General features: G+C 34.3%; 2 protein-coding genes across 3 annotated transcripts in view; one reads left to right on the top strand and one right to left on the bottom strand.

The window, feature by feature from the left end:
- The window catches only part of LOC124532620, a 199,618-nt gene that overhangs the window by 128,773 nt on the left and 48,632 nt on the right, over positions 1-22,213 (bottom strand). The gene's annotated exons all lie outside the window — the stretch shown is intronic.
- On the top strand, positions 9,386-20,733 carry LOC124532621 (2-oxoglutarate dehydrogenase, mitochondrial-like). The gene is made up of 21 exons (XM_047107609.1): positions 9,386-9,544; positions 10,139-10,264; positions 10,732-10,816; positions 11,559-11,647; positions 12,375-12,516; positions 13,187-13,265; positions 13,386-13,562; positions 13,836-13,984; positions 14,373-14,458; positions 14,558-14,737; positions 15,067-15,247; positions 15,602-15,820; positions 16,199-16,392; positions 16,819-16,947; positions 17,305-17,426; positions 18,142-18,254; positions 18,846-19,033; positions 19,349-19,445; positions 19,561-19,753; positions 19,996-20,292; positions 20,634-20,733. Exons 1-21 carry the CDS (start codon positions 9,488-9,490, stop codon positions 20,731-20,733), a joined length of 3,003 nt encoding a protein of 1,000 aa, XP_046963565.1. The 5' UTR covers positions 9,386-9,487.

Here is a 22,213-nt window from a genome sequence, read left to right as displayed (position 1 = left end):
ATACTAAGTTTTGCTGAGAGACTCTAGGCTACCAAGGCGAGCTTGCATTAAGCCTAACAAGTATAAGTAAGTAGTTTATCAAGAAATCGGATAAAATAGAAAACAACAAAATATCTAGGAATTCACATTCAAAGCAAATCGAAGCGAACGGTTAACAAGTCTGAAGTCACATCAACTCGTAATACATCTTATTACAAAGGCAATATCTTAAAGTTGAAACAACGGAGACGAGAATGCAATTTTCTCCGTGTGTCAGGTGACAAACTCGTAGCATAATGCATTATTACGTGTTGTGTTGAATTATTAACTAACAGCCGGTGGATAAATAAAACATACTGCGTTCAAAATACATGACAAATTTGTAATGGAACTCTGTATTTGAAATTTTCTTCGGATTGAAATTATTTCAATTTCCATCATGAGAAACCGGATACAGGATTCGAGATTCGATGACAATTTATACTCTGAAATGAACGTGAAAATATATTTTTCGTAAATTTTTTTGTATGTGTAAAAGATAGCAAAAAGCCCCATAGACTTGATTCTAGTGCTGTCCAAAAATCACAGTTTTATTTCACCATGTTTTAATCTGACCAAAATGGATCAGTGAATAGAACAAAGAGATTTACATAAGTTCTTGGGCTCCAGTTAAGCATTTATTTTATTTTAGAAATGTCACAATCATATATAGGAATTATTAGTCGTAAACTTTATGCAAACCCGTACATAAACAGACATTAGCTGGGATTAAAGTAAATTCGGAAAATGATGACAATTAAGATTGACATTACTTGGATGCAATACGTGGTCATCTAAAACTTATAGGGTTTTTGGCTTAGTCATCATTTCTTTTAGTAGTTTGGAGTTTCGAATTTGGCAGTGTTAAGATCGCGGCTCTGAAAGCCCGTAAAGCTATTGCATCTGAACTCATTCCATCCTTGTCGGATTTGAGTCAATTCGGATTATGAGAGCGAGTGCACTTATGTTTTGTAAGTTTACGGCACAGTTGACTAGTCCCTTGAGAATGATCACAAGTGCTGAAATCGGTGAAAATTATATCAAATGTGTGAAGTAGCTCGTTTTCCTAGAAATGAAGAAACAATGTAGCTATTTCAAGTTGTAACAGTTACACATACAAATAACTCTTTGTAAATATGGACAGTAAAATTGTGTTAAAATAAATATCTTTAAAAAGGTTTTACATATTCTTAGAATACACAACACACACTGTCTATAGACAAGGGAAATCGCTAACAGAGATCAAATATACAGTAACAATAAACATTCTCAAAGGAATATTTTTAGTTGCGTAAATATGAAACCTAAGAGCATCCACGGGGAGTGAAAATGCGGGGTAACAGTTTGTTTACTAAAGCCGTACTCCTACAACACATCCACCGCCACACAAAAGAATAAATTGAATAAAGGTAACGCTACACAGACCTGAAACAAGTACGATTTCCTAACGGTAATAACATTTTCAGTTTTCAATTCTTCGAATAATATTAATAATGTAACCGTATATTATTTAATAATGAAATTGAAGGAAATTTAGTGGTACTTAAAAATCAATCTCATACCAATCTATATTTAATATTATAAATGTGAAAGTAACTCTATCTGTCTGTCTGACGCTCTTTCACGACCAAACTGCTGAATTGAATTTGATGAAATTTGGTATAAAGCAAAGTTCAAGTCTAAGGAAGGACATACTACTTTTTTGCCTAAGACATGACAACGGCCGTGGATGACAACTAGTAAATAATATAATCAAAACACAGACGGTCTTTAAAAACAGGGCATTGAAATATAATAGAATTATCTTAAAAATATTGGGTCATCTTCATTATTAAAATAATTGTATAAATATTTATTTTCCATTACCATTACTTGGTGGTAGGGCTTTGTGCAAGCCCGTCTGGGTAGGTACCACCCACTCATCAGTTATTAACCGCCAAATAACAGTACTCAGTATTGTTGTGTTCAGGTTTGAAGGGTGAGTGAGCCAGTGTAACTATAGGCACAAGGGACATAACATCTTAGTTCCCGAGGTTGGTGGCACATTGACGATGTAAGGAATAGTTAATATTTCTTACAGCGTCATTGCCTATGGATGATGGTGACCACTTATCATCAGGTGGCCCATATGATCGTCCGCCAACCTATAACATAAAAAAAATCCAACAATCAAACTGTTACCCTTTTTTTCAAATGTTGTAAATATAACATTACATGTATTTTCGTTTTCCACTACAATTATGAAATTTAATTTATTAATATGGACTCGTCCTTCGCCGGCCTCGCTCGCTCGCATGTTGGATAAAACATGATTACATTATAAAACTCGCTCGCTTCATTAAAACAAGTTTTTGTACCTCACTCAAACGCAGTAAAAAGTCAGTTTTCACATAAAAGTGCCGTAGTTGATGTTAACAGCCAACAGAGTGATGAGTTTGACGGAAACTTATTTACTAACTAACTAACACTATACAAAAGATAACCTGGTTGGCCCAGTGGTTAGAACAGGTGAATCTAACATAAGATTGCGGGTTCAAATCTTAGCATATACAGCTGATTTTGATGTGCTTTCATAATTGATCTCGTGCTCAGGATATACATAAATATAAAGAAACCTACATGTGTCGAATGAAACACTGTATGTGTATCAACCGACTTACAACGGCGTGGTATGCTTATTCCAACCTTCTGAAAACGTGAGGACTTCGTAGCCCAACATTGAATTCCCCACTGCTGGGCTAAGGACTCCTCTCCATTTAAGGAGAATTTTAGAAGCTTATTCCACCCGGCTGCTCCAATGCGGGTTGGTTCATTCACATGCACACATTCTGCCCGAATTTCGTTAAAATTAGACACATGCAGGTTTCCTCACAATGTTTTCCTTCACTGACGAACCGGAGATGAATTATAAACATAAATTAAGCACATAAAAATTCAGTTTTGCCTGGGTTTGAACTCGCAATCATCGGTTAAGATGTACGCGTTATAACCACAGGCTCATCTCAGAAATATTTAATATGAGACGTAAATTAATTCAAATATTAATGGTTTTTATTATATACAAATTTTATTGATATAAGATATAGTAGCGCAGACGCCATGTTCGTGTAAACTTGAGGAACATATGTTGCGGAAAGGTTTACCTCAGGAAAACTTTAGTCGTAAACAGTATTTGCAAGAGGTATTGTTATAAAGCACATTTAAGTTTTAACTTTCCAACGTTTTGGTTTAGTCGATAAATATTATATGAAATTACTTTATAAGAAACTTGATTTGAATATAATTATTTTAAGATGGTTCGAATTATATTTCTTTCAATGTTATTTTAAAAAAATCGGCACCACGTCTGTCCGAATGAGATAAATTCAGAGTACCGAACGGATTTGCATACGATTTTCTCCGCCAGACGCCGATTAATTAATTTTGGTTTTGCGTAAATTGATGTATGAGATAGTAGTTGTGGCTCGCAGTTTCGCTCGCGTTTAGGATGTTGGTTATCATGTGCTAGTCAATAAAGTCGCCTACGTCATTTTTTGGAGTTCAAGATTGCTTCATACCAAATTTCATTAAATTCTGTTAAATCGAGATAGCCCAGTGGTAACAACGCGCGCATCTTAACCGATGATTGCGGGTTCAAACCCAGGCAAGCACCGCTGATTCATGTGCTTAATTTGTCTTTATGATTCATCTCGTGCTCAGCGGTGAAGGAAAACATCGTGAGGAAACTTGCATGTGACAAATTTCATAGAAATTCTGCCACATGTGTATTCCACCAACCCGCATTGGAACAGCGTGGTGGAATATGTTCCAAACCTTCTCCTCAAAGGGAGAGGAGGCCTTTAGCCCAGCAGTGGGAATTTACAGGCTGTTGTTGTTGTTGTTGTTTGTTGTCTGTTGAGCAGTTTGGTTGTGAAAGAGCGACACACAGACAGAGTTACTTTCACATTGATAATATGAAATAAATTTGTTCCCTTGTAATCGCCAATTCCCAAATTATCTTCTTATTGACTTCTCGAAATATCTCGTCCTTCCAGTTTCTGTTTTAAAGCGTGACAAACATATTAATTGCTGTTCCTAGAATAACAGAAATAATTTGCAATATTTTTGCTTAGAAGCTTTTATTCTGAAAACCATTTAGCATTTCAAGCAAATTTGCGGTTTTCTCATTAGTCGTCAAAAATCCATTTCCTAATTTACTTTCCCGCTAACTGATACTTTTATTCGGTTCAGTAATTAAAGAAACCAAATAAATGCGTAAATTATTAAAACATAATTCAGATATTCATACTAAGAAAACATCTATATTTGTTTATTTAAATAAATGTGTTATTTTCGTTACAGTAATGTCTTTCGCCGTGACAAGAGTGACGCTGAACGTAATCCGAAGCGACGCACAATTTCGACTCCGATTAACGTTTACATCACGCAGGTTTATTCAAAACAATTCTCTTTATCTTAATACATTAGCACTTACGTTATATGCGCATTTATTTAGAGTTTGATAACGATAAAATCTATATTAATATTATAAATATGCAAGTAACTATGTCTTACGCTCTTTCACGACCAAACAGCCGAACCGAAATTGAAGAAATGTGCTAGGATGCAAACTTGAACTGCAAGAAAAGGCACAGGCTACTTTTTTGCCCAACACTGGACAACCAAACTAACATCACTGTACTTTGACGAACTACGTGGTCGAGTGGTGTGTACACCAGTTTTCACGGGTACGCCACTCCGAGGTCCCAGGTTAGATTCCCGGCCGAGTCGATGTAGATTGTCATTAGTTTCTATGTTGTCTTGGGTCTGGATATTTGTGGCACCATGGTTACTTCTGATTTTCTATAGCACAAGTGCTTTAGCTACTTACATTGGGATTAGAGTAATGTAAGTATGTGATGTTGTCTCATATATATTTATTTATTTAGGTACATTTAACTGCCTGAAGATGGCCAAAACCTCATGTTACTAGCAAACTTACTAGATGGTTACATAAGTTTATACGTTTAGGGAAGGCAGACGAGCAGGAGTGGAGCCAATGTTTATGTCGTCGACCACAGGCCGCATAATTTTCACATCTCCTAGGCTCGGGCAGTAGGCTCACCGCGCATTAAGCCGTCTTTAAATTAGACTCTGAGAAAATGTTTCAAGAAACCCAGCCTTAGTGTACCTTCACTCATGATTACTATAAACTTTAACATGTACCCTTAGAAGCGAGAAATATATCGAGGCTTATTTTCCCCCAGCAATATTGTACATTACCAAACTTCGTGTAACTGGTATATAAATTTTAGTTTGAAAACTTCGATCTAAGTTTACATCCAAAGTTTAACTTCACTGAAAATATGTGTAAGTTGATGGGTTATGTTATATTACAAAACATAATTTATCATTTAGGTAATGCGTGCTAAAGGCGCATTTAACGTCCTCACCTCGTTAACACGATATTTTTTTGTTAGCTCCCCAAATTTAAATTACAAAATACTTGTGTTATTTAATAGATTATAAATATCTTATTAATTGCTTGGTAAGCATTCCTTTGATATCAGATGCACGTTAGGATACCTAAAACTGTCTCAAGTATTTCCTTGTAAATATATTATTTAGAGTTTCGGAAACGTTCCGAGAGGAAATATATTTAATCTTGTATTTTCTAACTTTATCTAATTACTACTTTTTAAAATCCAATAAGACCCTGCGGCGCTCGAGTTAACCCTCATTCAGTATCGTGGGTTATAAAATTTAAATAAAATTATTTTTAATTATTCAATTATAAAAGAATGAATAAAATTTACACCAATGATGAATAAAATTAGTGTGCAAAATTTAACGATATATTTTTGAAAGTATGTAATTGCATTTTGTGACTAGTATTTTTTATTATAACTTTTTTTGCGTAATATTTATAACGCTGTAGGCTGTAACACAATGTAAGATGCTCCTGCAAGAGTCACAGGTCGCCAAGAGGTCTCATTATGTACTAGAGACAATAAGCCTGCGGGCGTCGCTCGACTTTTGAGCCCTGACCCCTTGTAATGTTTGCGTAGCTGTCACTAAATGGACTCGAGAGATTTTAAGGAAAATAAGAACTAAATTCAGAATTTTATTTACTCTACATAAATTTCAAGTATGTGACGACGAAAACAGCTGACGAGATTACGATCTAGATTAATTATATATTTTCTTGACTTTTTAACGAATTCATTTGTTCTATAACTTAGTAAGCGTAGAATGTGCTTTGAATATAAACTAATTAAATAATAGATAATAACTAATAATAAAAACTAAATATCTATATAATAAATCGTCTATCAGAGTGTCACCTAATACAATAAAATACATTCCGATGATATTTATGCGTTATATTTTAGCGTTTAGTTTATATTCAGACATCAATTCATACAATTCAAGAAAAAATAATATGAGCTAAGTGTTCCCAAAGCGCACAGTTTTCTTGACCACGAAGAACTCTTTCATACAAGATTACCAAAGGACTCAAAAACAACAGACACTAGAAATACTATTTATTTATTATTAACAAGTCTTTACTAATACAGATATAATAAGAAGAGTCAGTTATAAACGCAGTAAGGAGTACTAAATAAAGAAATGTAATTTCTTTATTTAGTACTCCTTACTGCGTATAACAATATAACTTACCATTGAACTGGTTTAGTTGAATGGTACCATATTATTATAATCTCCTTGTTTAGTACTGCGTTTCTTGCTGCCTCTTCTCATTACAACTAACATTCCGAACTAAATTTAATATAAATTACGACTCGAAAGAGCTTTTAAGCGCCTAATTAAATAATAATTGGATTTTGATTAAAATGTATTTTATTAAGTATTTCTATGAATTATGTATATAATTTTAAACTATTTTAATAATATGACGATAATAATACCGTTGTATTCCTGGTAGGGATTATCAGAATACAACTCTATATTTGCAGGCACATTTGTAAGCCCTTCTGAGTACCATCAATCCACCATATTCCATCATTAGTGAGGTAAGTAAACCTGTGTAACTACATAAACTAGATATACTATAACTTACTACATTGGATTTGGTGACACATTGCCGATGTATGGGATGGGTTACTTTTACTTAGAGTGCTAAGCTCAGTAATGAGCACTTATAATCAGGTTGGCCATTTGGTTGTAACTGGATGAAAAGATTGTTCTTCTTACAAAGCAAAGCAGATACCTCGAATTTATGTGTTGTAAGATTAATTATACCAATATGGAGCGATACAAAGGAACGCGTTACAAACTATCGATACTATACAGTAATTTCTTTATAATTCATCCCTTGCTCAGCGGTAAAGGAAATGAGGAGATGATGAGGAACTGTTGTGAGAAAACCAGCAACACCAACCAAAAATGTGAATCCATAATCTTGCAGTGGAACGTGGTGGAATAAGCACTATATTTTCCTCACAGAGAGAGGAGTCCTTAGCCCACCAATTCAGCCAAAATGCAGGGCATAAAATTCCCAATATCAAATAATGTCATTATACAAAACAAAATTAATCTAAGATTATCAGTCAATAGTTAAATGCACGTTCAGTGTTAGCAGATTAATTAGTAGTAAATCGAATGTAATATTAGCAGCGGATCGGGATGGATGCGAAAGCTTCGTCACGCAGTTGCGGTCGCCACTCGTGCCTGACAGGGAGACTATTGACGAGCGGCTGGAATTTAACGATGCCTTTTAATGTATGTTTCCTATTTCACAACAAAGCTCATTACGTCTTCTTTATGATACGACTTGTTGTCGCCCGAGGATTTCCTCGCGTGTTAGGGTGTTGGTTGTCATGTGTTAGGCAAAAAAGTAGCCAACGTCCTTCCTTGGAGTTCAAAGATGCTTCATACAAAATTTCATCAAAATCGGTTCAGCGGTTTGGTAGTGAAAGAGCGATAGATAGACTTTCATATTTATAATATTAGTATTCATTGTTTCATAAATGTTTTCACGTCAAGGTTTGGCATTAGTTTTACTTATTATTTATTTATTATACCGCCAAATAACAATACTTAGTAATATTGTGTTCTGGCTTGAAATGCGAGTGAGCCAGTTTACAGTTGACAAGAGACATAACTAAGGAAGTAAGGAATTATTAATATTTCTAACAACACCAATCTTCAAAATTTAATAATGCCATTTATTTGACAGAGTAACTACCAATGTAAGTGTGTATGTCTAGTGTTAAGATTCCTTTCGAATAACAAACATTGTTTTATTGTCAATGACTTGTGGAAGGCGTATCCATAAGTCATTAATAATATATTAAAATTAACAAAAGTAATAGTTTTTAAAATTAATAGTATGGATAAGCTCGTACATTAATAAAGTGTTCTGAGAATACTTTAATGTCCAGACAAATATGTTTGTCAAATGTGATGGTTTAATTTGTAACAATTCTTTCATTATCAGTTTTCGCTCAAACAAAGCCGTTATTATTCTGGCAACTTTGCTAAGTAAATAAAAAAGTTCCAAGTAAGGGAGCAACCCCAGCTTATCATCGTAAGTAAATTAAAGTGAATGCGGCACATACGTCACACTTGTCACACTTCCTTCACTGTGGCGCCGCACGTCTTCCCCTGGTGGCGTCTCAAATCTACCCTCCCTGCATTATTTTGGTGACTACTGTTTATTTTGTACTAGTAGTCGCCCACGGATTCGCTCGCGTATCAAGGAGTTAGTTGTCACGTACTGGACAAATAAGTAGCCTATGTCCTTTCCCGCAGTTCAATTTTGTGAGTCTTCATACCAAATTTTTCATCAAATTCGGTTTAGCGGAGACAGATATAGTTGCATCCACATTTATAATATTAATATAGATTGTTTTCACTGCTTCGGAATATAATTTATATTATTTTTGTTTAAGCTACGAGAGCAAATTAAAAAGTATGTATGCGTCTTGGCGTTTATATTTTAGCACCCAATACTGTAGTTTCCTACCATATTTTTTTAGATATGGATCATTAGTGACACAGATTATCCCCTACATGAAGAATATTTAATATTTATGACCACAGACTAGATCGTTAAATTTTTAATTGATAGATATTAATGATCGTAGGAAAAGGCTGTCATTTAAATAGTTCCATTCTCTTCTGAATAATTTGCAAAAAAAATGCACAGTGGAAAAGACAAACATATTTTTGATCGCGCTAAGTAAATTTTACAGAAGAATACAAAGTCAGATTCTTCTTTTATTTTTTTATTATAACCGTATACCTTTTATGTAAAAAAGTTCTTAATATTTTAAAAATAAATAAATATGAAGTATTTATGTAAAAATTTAATTCTGTCAGTTTCAAGTTTATTGACTTTATGAAGATCGTACTGAATGAACTCTTTCAAGTATATTTTTATTGTTTTGATATTTACTATAATTTGATAATCAAACTTAATTTTATTTAAATAAATGTGATATTTATAGTATCAGCTTAAAAAGCAATGGCTTTAGTTCGTGTCCTACAAATACTTAGACCAGAGAACGTCAGCAAGCGTGGAGTAAGTCCTTAGCCAATAAATATACGTCCTAGGTTATAATTTACTAGTAATTTATCAGTCAGCTTATTACTAAAATCAGATTTGACAAGCTACTAATGCTCTTACACAGAGCGATTATGGAAGACTGACCTTAAGAACCCTTTAAGGCGAACAAGTAATAAGTTCGGTTAGATTAATCTTTCCACGTAGGGTTAACGATTAGTGTCAAATGTTAATGACAATGGCCGGGATCGACGTCTTAAGGTATGGAGAGGAATTCGGATGTCGCTAAAAATATATTTATACCATCAGCTGTTTGTTTGTCTGTTAAAAACTATGGCATAAACAATATGCTAAACTTTGTCAAGCTGGTATTATACGTTATTTTCTTTATTAGTGGAGAAGGATGAGTTCATTTTAGTGTATTAAACCAATATGGAAGTTATACCAGAAGATTGGGGCGTTTGGAGAAAGATTTAGAATAAAATAAAATATTATGTCAAAGGCTCAATAATGAAACTTATTCAATATTTGCGTTGACTCAAAACTCATATTATTACATTCACAAAATTTACATATTTACATTTATTTAGATGTTGGTGTACTTTTTTTCAGTTTCTATCGCATTTTTTATGGAAATATAAATCATGTAAAGCAGAAACCTTTCTGAGCGGCACTAATGCGAACTTTTTAGAAGCTCAATACTTGGATTGGTCGAAATCGAGAGGATCCATAGACTCCGTAAATAAACAAAACTTTTGTTTTTAATTTAAGTTTACAGATAAAAACAAAGATTTGAGTTTGGAACACATGAAATAGTGGTAGGAACACGTGAATGAAAGCCGCAAAGTGCGGGTACAACTAGAGCCAACAGCACGGGTTTACTTGTGTATACACCTCACATTTGGCGGAGAAGGGAAAGTTTGCGAGGGAACCTTTATGTGCCGAAAGGAAATTTGTCTCCGAAGCAGTGTGATAAAATAAAGTCCAACCTTTTTTCGCAAAACTCTACTACTACTACTCTACTATGTGGAGGACATAGGGCCTTTTATAAACCTAAAATAGAAGTTATTCAATTAACTCAACGTAGAATAAACAATACATCTTAATGTTTATCATAACGGAAATAAGCTGTTGTAAATTACGAAAGCAGAGGATCCAAAATGTATTTATAAAGTATTTTTAATAAAATAAATTCCGTTTAACAGACATGGGACGGTTTCTATGAGAGCGTGAGCGGGCCGACATTGAAAATCGAAGAATTCGAAGATGAGTTTAGTCCTAAAACAGTCAGTAAGTTTTTAAACATATACATCTATACTAATATTATAAATGTGGAAGTAACTCTCTACTGTCGCTATTTCACGACCAAACCAATGAGCGGAAATTAATGAAAATTTTTTGAATCTAGCTTAACCTCCAAGGAAGGACAAAGGGTACTTTTTTTACATAACTCATTACCAACCCCCTTAAACGCGATCGAAACTGCGGGCCACAACTAGTTGTAAATAAAACGCTTTAAAAAGCTTTTGTTTCACTATAAAATCATTTTTGAATATACAATATGCATTAGTGAACGAATTTACATAATTACTTTGGTACGTAAGAAAGTTTAGTTCTAACGCCTCTGTCGCTTCTCTTAACATTTAATTAAAGTGTCAAACTACACTCTTATTATTAGTAAACAGGCAGTAAGTAACAGTACATAACAATATACCTCATGTATATGTTGTGTAAATAAATACACAATCATCATTACATAGTATAAAACAGAGTCGCTTACTGCTGTCTGTCGCTATGTATGCTTAGATCTTTAAAATTACGCAACGGATTTTGATGCGGTTTTTTATTAGATAGAGTGATTCGAGAGGAAGGTTTTTGTATATAATACATGGACAATATAGTAAAGAAACACTGATAATTTTAGATGTTTCTAATGTGATGTAAATAAACAAATTCTGTAGTATATTTAGTATCAGTATCGCACTCGTGTGAAACCGGGAGGATTGCTAGTTATATTATGAAATAATTTTAGATCTCAAATCAAAAGAAAAGGATGATAAAGAAGCCAAAGGACGTATCAAATTACATCTCGCTGTTCAAAATCTGATCAGAAGTTATCAGGTAAGTATCACACTGAGAAAATATTAATTTAAGTCAGTATAACAAAACGAATTAATTTAATCCACATTTCCAACATCAGTTTGGTTTCCTTTCGCTATTTTACACCAACTTGGTGGTAGGGCTTTGTGCTAGCCCGTCTGGGTAGGTACCACCCACTCATCAGTTGTTCTTCCGCCAAATAACAGTACTCAGTAATCAGTATTGTTGTGTTCCGGTTTGAAGGGTGAGTGAGCCAGTGTACCTACAGGCACAAGGTACATAACATCTTAGTTCCCAAGGTTAGTGGCATATTGACAATGTAAATAATAGTTAATATTTCTTACAGCGTCATTGTCTATAAGTGATGGTGACCACTTAACATATGCTCGTCCGCCAACCTACACCATAAAAAATAAAAAACAATCTATAATATATAATAATTTACGTCGTGTCATATTATCTTTTAATATATGTATTTTAATCATGATCGTGACTTTCTTCTGAAGTCACTTCTAAAAGTTATATTTGCCTACTTTTGTTTAAGTTCCACTATCATTAGTTAAATTATAAAGTTTCCTTTTTATTACTTTCTTTGTGCAGACCGTTCGTGCATTTGTTCAAACCCTAATAAACAAAGCATTGCAATCGAAAATTATAGTAATATTTTATTGTATTGAACACACTATCAATAGTTTAAAGCTTAGATACCAGATAGATACTATAAAATAATTATATTTTTAATGCATAGACTCGAGGACATCTCCTAGCCAAGACGGATCCACTAAATCTTACGATTGGCGCTCGATGGATTCTTAAATCACAAAACGCTCCTCTAGACATGAAAGGAGTTGAATGTCGCGTGGTTTCAAGAGAACTCGGCTCTGTATTGCGTATGATACATACGTTACTCACTTCTTTATTTCCTAACCAATTACAAATTACTCGTTTCAAGCTTCTTTAAGGTGTGATAACATTTTGCTGCTTAAGATTGAATTATGCAAGAAAAATAAATGATTTATTGACTGTTTTTGAATTCGATAATCACTATTAAAAGAATAGTACAGGCTGTAAATATCAAGCTGCTGGGTTTATTCTTTATTATAGAAGTTTTGGAACTAATTCAAAATGTGGCAGAATTTCATCCGACACAAAATGTCGTGGGAAAACCTTTCCTTTACCGTCACATAATAAGACAATTATTAACACGAACGTTCTCAGTCACAACTGTATACTGTACATAGTATATAACAGTAAAGCATGAACCGAACCGTTTTATTTATTTTTTAAATTGGTAGCTCTCTTAATTGTGGACCAAATAAAATTAATAGCTTCCTATTTAATGGCGTATACCGCGGGCGAGTAATCAAGTTTTAATTTAAATGCTACAAATGTACTTCAAATATTGTATTTTTAAAAGAAAATCGTCTTTGATTTTTTTATCAGACTGTTTGCAGACAATCATTTAAGATGAATGTTACCGATTTGTCTATGCAAGAAAAGTTTGTTTTCTATATTTAATCTAATTTAAATTGAGAATGTTTTCTATTTTTGAATTCGTAGACGAAGAACACATGGATACAGTCTTTGAGTTACCCGATAGAACCTTCATAGGCGGTAAGGAAACAGCGCTCACCCTAAGGTATGTTTACTAATTTTGAAAACACATCAAACAATAATTTATAGTAATTATTTTACAACCGAAAACAAAATATAAATTTTATTGGTCGAATAATGTGACTTTTGGTAATATTAATAACAGGGAGATAATAAGTCGCCTAGAAAGAGTATATTGTGGTGCGATAGGAGTTGAATATATGCACTTGTATGACTTGGACTGCATTCAGTTTATACGAGAGAGGATGGAAGCTCCTGGAAGTTTCGATAAGACGACCGAGGAGAAGAGGGATATCATGCGACGGCTTACTAAAGCTGTTTTGTTAGTCATACAAATATACGTTTCATAATTGGAACTATTTAATGATACCTACATGATACCTTTGATTTCGTACATCAAAATTAATATTTCTTTAAAAAATAAAGTAATTATTTAGCACAATGTTCAGTACAACCATTTATTAGAGTATGAAAGCATTCAAATGCAGAGCATTTCAAAATTACATTTTTTACGTATGTAGTGGCATTTATACCTAAGTAGTGAAATTACGTATGTGGTTACTATATTCTATAGATAAAGTTAAATAACCAACAGTTTAGAAAAGTACTTCGCAACGAAATGGCCGGCAGAGAAGCGTTTTGGATTGGAAGGCGGCGAGAGCATGATAGCGATGCTGGAAGAGATTGTCGATAGCAGCACAAAACTTGGTGTGGAGTCCATTGTGATGGCAATGCAACATCGAGGTAGAGTTCTTTTTAGACTAGTTTTTCTTTATATATATACTGTGTTTCTTTCAAAGTTTTGTTCTTTAGCCAAACCAGTAGAACTGTAGATCAACTCCACCATTCGTCTTTAGAAGAATATTTTTAGCAAGTCAATACGTTTTTGATATATATAAATAAGAAATACGTTTGTAGTTTTAGTCTAGATTTTGAAACCATAATACTCACCAAAAAAATTTCATTAGAACAAAAAATAAATATAAATCATGTTAATTCTGTTGTGAAAAACCACTAAAAGAAAAGTATTTGAAAAGATTAGTAAAATCAACAATCTCAAACAAGAGGAAAAACGATATTTTATTAAGAAATAGTTTGCAACAATATCGATAGCAATATATCTTTATTTCAGGGCGTCTAAACATGTTAGTGAACGTATGCCGTAAACAACTGACTGACATATTTGCTCAATTTAAACCAATGGAGCCAAAGGAGCCGGTATTACTAATATTCTTGTCAAAATGTTTCACTTCGATCGATTTAATTGAGGAATTTCAACCACAGCCTATAGAGGTCTATTTATTAACTTTTGTACAGGGATCAGGCGATATCAAGTACCATCTCGGTACATTTATCCATCGTTTCATTCGAAAAACTAACAAGTACATTAAAGTGTCCATGAGCTGCAACCCTTCGCACTTGGAAGTAGTGTCACCTGTTGTTATTGGGAAGGCTCGCGCGGAACAACATTGGAAAGGAGATAACAATGGAGATAAGGTACTTTACGTTCCAAGAGAAGACAAAATATAATGCATTTGTCTCCTTCTCTGAGCTAATCTTTCAGAATTGAAAGACAGTAACTGACCTAGTATATTTAGTCACGTGCCTTAATAAAATTCGATACCCTATTATTTTAAGGTAGTAGTCGCCCGTGGGCTTCGCTCGTGTTTAAGGGTCTTGGTTGTCATGTTCTTTCTTGGAGTTCAAGTTAGCCTCATAGCAAACTTCATCAAATTCAGTTCAGCGGTTTGGTTGTGATTGAGCGACAGACAGTCATTGTTATATGTGACTGAAAAAGTAAAAATAAAATATCCATATTTTCCTAGGTAATGGCGATTATTATGCACGGCGACGCAGCGTTTTCAGGACAGGGCGTCGTGTACGAGACAATGCATTTAGGCAATTTGCCTAACTTCACTACACACGGATCCATTCACATCGTGTGCAACAATCAGATCGGATACACCACTGATCCCAGATTCGCTAGAAGTTCCCCTTACTGTTCAGGTCAGTGGATTTGTTTAATGTAGTAACATTTTTCATACGATGATATAAAATGATTGTACATTTTTTGTCATTAAAAATCAAATTAATTGTTTAAAAATTGAATTGAATCTGTAACAACATTATAAATGTGAAAGAAGCTCTGTCTATCCGTCTCTCGCTCTTTCACGACCAATTCGTTGAACCGAATATAATGAAATTTGGTATGACGCAAATTAGAAGTCCAAGGATACTGTTCTGCCTCACATATGACAACTAAATCCCTAAAACGTAAGCGAAGACGCAGGCTATAACTAGCTATAAATAATTTTTTGGATATGAGTGCTCAAATTACTAAAATACGTAATGTTTGTTTAGATGTAGCTAAGTGCGTAGATGCACCTGTCTTGCACGTGAATAGTGACGATGCAGAAGCGGTCGCACACGTAGCGCGGGTAGCGATTGAATTTCGTTGCAAATTCAAGAAGGACGTCGTTATTGATTTGGTGTGCTATCGTCGATTTGGCCACAGCGAAGAGGATGAACCGATGTTCACTCAGCCGATTATGTACAAGAAGATAAAGAATATGCAAACGGGTAATTATTATAGCTATTTTGTTACGATGGCGAATATTTCGTAAGCAGACAGACGGTGAGTAGGTCATATGAAAAAAGAAACAGTCTTATTATTCTTACTTTTACTGACAGAATCAGTTATGTAAATATATTTAATCATACGTACATTCATATACTTCAATATGTAATAGTATTAACAGCATTCAAGTATAATGTCAATATATTACGATAGTTTTATTTTTTAAGTGAGGGAAAGTTAAACTAACATCGAATATACGTATAAAATTTAATGCCAAAGTCTAAACTTTTCTTTTATAAAAAAAATTATAGTTTTAATACATAATGTATATGTTAAAGCTTTTTTTATGATTTCACTAAGACTTTATTTAAAAAAAATAGTGGATCGGATTTACGGTGAAAAGCTGAAAGCAGATGGCGTAATAACAGACGCAGATATTAAAGGTTGGGAAAAGGAGTATATGGATACTCTGAACAAACACTTTGAACTAGCCAAGAAGATCACAAAATTGAGTATCATGGATTGGGTCGATACACCTTGGACTGGTTTCTTCGAAGCAAGTGATCCTAAAAAGGTACAAAGCAACAACGGCAGCCTGTAAATTCCCACTGCTGGGCTAAAGGCCGCCTCTCCCTTTGAGAAGAAGGTTTGGAACATATTCCACCACACTGTTCCAATGCGGGTTGGTGGAATACACATGTGGCAGAATTTCCATGAAATTTGTCACATGCAGGTTTCCTCACGATGTTTTCCTTCACCGCTGAGTACGAGATGAATTATAAAGACAAATTAAGCACTTGAATCAGCGGTGCTTGCCTGGGTTTGAACCCGCAATCATCGATTCAGATGCACGCGTTCTAACCACTGGGCCATCTCGACGCTGTTTCTTCATCTTAGTCCAGCCAGCCATCTCGACTTTCTACAACTTTCTACAAGCAATTTAAAACTTAAAGTTTTTTACGAAACATATATATTTATAACAGTTTATTTATTTTCTCAGATACGTGATACTGGCATCTCTGAAACGACAATAACAACAATAGCTCAACACTTCTGTAGACCACCCGAACCCTGGGCTTTTGAAATACACAAAGGCATCCACAGGATGCTAGAGAAACGGGAAAAAATGGTTATCATTTTAGATATAATTATATGGACATTATTTTAAAAATTACATATAATATAGTTCTTATTCATATCGATTTCTTTTTACCTTTATTACTAAAGTTTGGGCTCAAAGCATACGCTTTGTGTGTAATTAAGGGCACAAGGGACATAAAATTTTAGACCTCACGGTTAGCGGCACATTACGGGCAATATCGGCTATGTTTTTATCTAAGGACCATAATGTAATGGTACAAATGACACGTTTGCCTTCCTTCCTTTTCCTTCCTTACTTCATATATTTAATTTTTTCGGCCGACTATAAAATTTTATTTGTTGACAGCTTTACTTAATACTTTTGTGTTTCTATTCCTTGTTGTAGGTGAAGTCTGGCATGGCGGACTGGGCAATGGGAGAAGCGCTAGCATATGGCTCTCTTTTGCGGGATAAGATTCACATTAGACTCACTGGTGAAGATGTTGAAAGAGGCACTATGGCGCATAGGTGATATAACAAAAGCTCCGCGTTGATCAAAACCGATTATACTTAGTCGTATTAGGTTTTATAATTTATTTAAAAAAAACTGGTTTTAATCTTTTTGTTTTGTTTTTGGTTCAACTTATAATTAATTCCTCAATTAACGCTTATAATTCAAGGAATTAATAGCAGCCAATTTGAGGAAAGTCAAGATACAATTAAACCAATCTTTCTGGAATATATTGTAATGTATATAGGGTTTATAATTTGGGTTTTCCCAGAGATTGTTTCCCCTCAACCGTATACGAAATTACAAACGATTTCGTATTATTTCATCTCTTTGTGGACTTCCAAAGGTCTGCAACAAAGTGGTGTACTTTTTTCTTTCGGTAAATTTATCATTTCGCCGCTGTTCGAACTAATCGACTGGGGACCGACATCCCGTATATCGGACAACTAACCCTGATTCATGATTTTAAGCCACAATAGACTAACTGTTCTAAATTTCACCGAAAATGCTTCAATTTCCGGTGCCGGACAATAGCTGGCCGTTTTTCTTTTCGCTATTCGTTTAAACTTTAATTGACTGTTCGGTAACAATAAAGCAATCTCCTTAATGATTGTGAAGTACTAACATAATCTACGTTTGTTTGGACAAAATATTTTCAAGTATTCGTTATACAGTTGTTTCATTGATTATTTTAATTAAATTTGTAGTTTTTGATTTTATTATTTTACGCAGGCACCACGTATACCACCATCAAGGCGTGGACGGCGCCACTTACAGAGTACTAGATACATTGTATCCAGATCAATCTTTGTATAGTTTGCATAATAGCTCATTAAGTGAATTCGGTTAGTTGAACGATTTTTATAAAGAACAATAAGTATGATTAAAAGAGTGGTTTCAAGCCTTAAGGCAAATATATATTGTGGGAATTATTAGTAAGGGTCACTCGGTATATTTATCTTTGTTTAATATAAAATATCAAGTTGCCATACAAATACAACCTTCAAGTGTGTATCCTATCGTGTTCAACTATACGTAAAACATCTTATATTGCTTGTTACGCTTGTCAACTCCGTTAATTCATCAAGATAGAAGCGTTCGCCTCCTACTCGTGTTGGGCGGACGCTATGTACAAGCTGCCAAGTTATTTAGGGCCTGTTACCAAAGTAATTATCGAGGGAACGACTGTCAATTACGAGCACTTAGAGATTGCATCCCTTCTTGCACAACATGCTACGCTAAACAACTCAAGCTAGACTACATAGACTTTGTACATACATCTAGACATACTAGACTACAAACGTCAACATATGTTCTGATAAAACTTTGCCAACTTATCTCTGAAAACCAAACATCGAAGTTTTATCGTAAAATTTTTCATACAAAAATTTTAGATATAAAAATCTCTGGACATAACTTTAATAATTACTTATTAGGTATTTTGGGCTTCGAAGTCGGCTATTCTTATTCGAGCCCCTTTCTCCTTACAATCTGGGAGGCGCAGTATGGCGACTTTGCTGATACAGCTCAGCCAGTATTCGACACATTCATAGCCAATGGAGAGAGTAAATGGGTGTGCCAGACAGGCATCGTGGTTCAATTACCACATGGCATTGATGGAGCTGTAAGTTGGCGTGACAAATTAATTAATGACTACATCGCACGACTCATGATGCGAAACGTCAGAGTACATTACATTCGAAAAAACCTTTCGCCTCATTTCGACAAAAATTATTTTCGATATTTCACACACTGTTGCTATGATAATTTAATAGAGAACAATTCCAAAACTCTTCAACCTGTGAAACTTGAAAACAATGTGATTTGCTTGTAAAATTCACTAGTCGAGTATTTTTTTTAAATTCTTTTTGTATTAATCTTGCATTTTTTTTAAATTATCTTGACACTAAATTACGAAATAATATTTGTTACTTTATAGGGCCCAGAGCATTCATCAGCACGTGTGGAGCGCTACCTTCAGCAGGCTGATGATGACGAGGATAATATTCCCGATCTTGATGACAAGTATATGCCATGTAAGATAATAAAAAAAAGCAATATACCCTTTTCTATTTTCAAAAAATCAAAGGTATTATAAGCATCCCAACATTTTTATATGTGTAACATTTATCTTTTACTAATTCGTTCAAGTGAAACAATTACGGGCTGCAAACTGGATCGTGTGTAACGTTACGACTCCAGCGAACTATTTCCATTTGATACGGCGACAAATAGCTTTGCCTTTCCGCAAACCGCTCATCCTGATGACACCAAAAGTTGGCCTTAAGCACCCATATTATACATCACCTTTCAAGGATTTTTTACCTGGAACTTCTTTTCAAAGGTATTCGGTAGCTTTAAATAGTAATATATTTGTTGAAATTATTATAAAAACAATGTTTCTGTATAATTATATTGTGTAATATAATATAAGTGTGTTTGCAGTTGTGCAAGATTTATTTAAAATATAGGTACATTTTTCCAATTACAACGGTTAAATAAAAATTTACCCAGAACCTAATGAATTTTATATTATAGACTTTATAATAAATACTTTTTGTATTTAATTTTGATGTATGTGTAAAGATTGATACCGGAAACTGGGCCAGCAAGCCAGAAACCAAAAGAAGTAAAAAAAATAATTTTCTGTTCTGGCAAAGTAGCCATTATTATCGACGAACTGCGGAAAGAGAAGAAGCTAGAAGAAAAGATTGCTTTATGTCGCATCGAACAAATATATCCATTTCCCTACGACTTAGTGCTCAAAGAATTTTGTAAATATGAAAAAGCTAAAACTGTGTTTTGTCAAGAGGAACACAAGAATCAGGGACCTTGGTGCTTCGTCCGACCTAGGCTTGAAAATCTCTTTGGAAAGAAAATCGAGTAAGAATATATCTATTGCAAAGTTCAATGACCTGCGATACTATAAAAAATCACTTTATTTTATAAGTTGTAGGTTTTGTTTATATAATACGAACTTACCCGCGACTTTGCTCTTAAATCTTAAAATATTACGTTGATAATTTACCAATCATCAAAGAGGTCTTACTTCTGTTTCCGAATAGCCTATGTCCTTTCTCAGGCTCTAGACTATTTGTATATCAAATTTCATATAAATCGGTCCAGTAGTTTTGAGTAAAAGCGAGACAGACAGATAGACAAAGTTACTCTCGCATCTATATTATTAGTATGGATTAAATATTATTCTTTTTTTCGTTCTATAGGTGTATATCGAGACCACCGAGCGCAGCTTCCGCGACGGGCATCAAATGGATACACGCGAAAGAACTTAAGGAATTGAAGGAAAACATAGTTGATTTATAACTTTTTTTTAATTAATAATAGTTTTTTTTTAATAAATAAACTTTGAAAACAGACATCATTTTTAACCTGTACCAAATTTTGTGTATTTATATAAAACGCACAAATCAATAATTTAGTGTTTATAAAGCAATTGTGATATATTGAACAAATGCACATACATTTTGTATGTGCATTTGCATTTGTGTGTGTGCTTGTGTGTGTGTGTGTGTGTGTGTGTGTGTGTGTGTGTGTGTATGTATGTGTATGTGTATGTGTGTGTGTGTGTTTTAATAAATAATACTGATTTTGGTGATGTCGTACTCGTCTAATATGGTGGTGTGCTTGCTAGCTGCGCGGGACTCATTAAAGTTTGTAAATGTACGCTCCATTCCCAAAGGGCTCGTTACAGCAAATACGGCACAGCCGAAAGCAGTTCAGATGCAGAATCATGGGTTTTTGTTCTTTGGAATAAATATTCCACCAATTCTGAAACTCCGCTTATTTCTCAAATTCCAATTTTAGAAAAGTTCGATAGCATTTGACGACCTCCGTGGTCGAGTGGTGTGTACACCGGTTTTCATGGGTACGCCACTCCGAGGTCCCGGGTTCGATTCCCGGCCGAGTCGATGTAGATTATCATTAGTTTTTTATGTTGTCTTTCGTCTGGGTGTTTGTGGTGCCGTCGTTACTTCTGATTTTCCATAACACAAGTGCTTTAGCTACTTACATTGGGATCAGAGTAATGTATGTGATGTTGTCTCATATATATTTATTAATTTATTATATTTATTTAATTGGTTCTACTCGGGTTTGGAACACGGACTTTCTTTTCTGAGATAATAAGATAAAAATACTATTTAGGATTAAAAATGTTCAATCCTCAATTAGAAATACATCTCGATTGAAGATAGATGTTCCAGTTCAGTAACAAGTTGCTAACAATTGTAAACTATATATGGAATAAGACGTTGTGTAGGACATGAGATTACAGCTACAGGAACGCGTTCGAGTTTGAGAGTTACTAATGAACGGAAGATTGAGGTACTAACCCGTGGAGTTTTGGTAAGACCTTTGAACACTGTGTAAACTTTTGTTTTATTGCATTTTATATAACCGTGTTCCACGTGAAAACAACTACTTTAAGATGTACCATTAATTAAGTTTCAATGATGTTGGATATTATATTTGGTGGTAGGGCTTCGTGCAAGCCTGTCTATTATTCTATTCTGTCTAGTATTCTATCGCCAAACAACAGTACTCAGTATTGTTGTGTTTCGGTTTGAAGGGTGAGTGAGCCAGTGTAACTACAGGCACAAGGGACAAAACATCTTAGTTCCCAAGGTTGGTGGCACATTGACGATTTAAGGAATTGTAATATTTCTTACAGCGTCATTGTCTATGGATGATGGTGGCCACTTACCATCAGGTGGCCCATATGCTCGTCCGCCAAACTATGTCATAAAAAAAACAGTCAGTGACATACACACTCTGGTGTGTCAGC

Source organism: Vanessa cardui, chromosome 9 (assembly GCF_905220365.1).
Source record: "Vanessa cardui chromosome 9, ilVanCard2.1, whole genome shotgun sequence".
Lineage (NCBI taxonomy): Eukaryota > Metazoa > Arthropoda > Insecta > Lepidoptera > Nymphalidae > Vanessa > Vanessa cardui.
The sequence above is the reverse complement of the archived record's forward strand: the minus strand, read 5'-3'. Positions and strand labels throughout refer to the sequence as shown.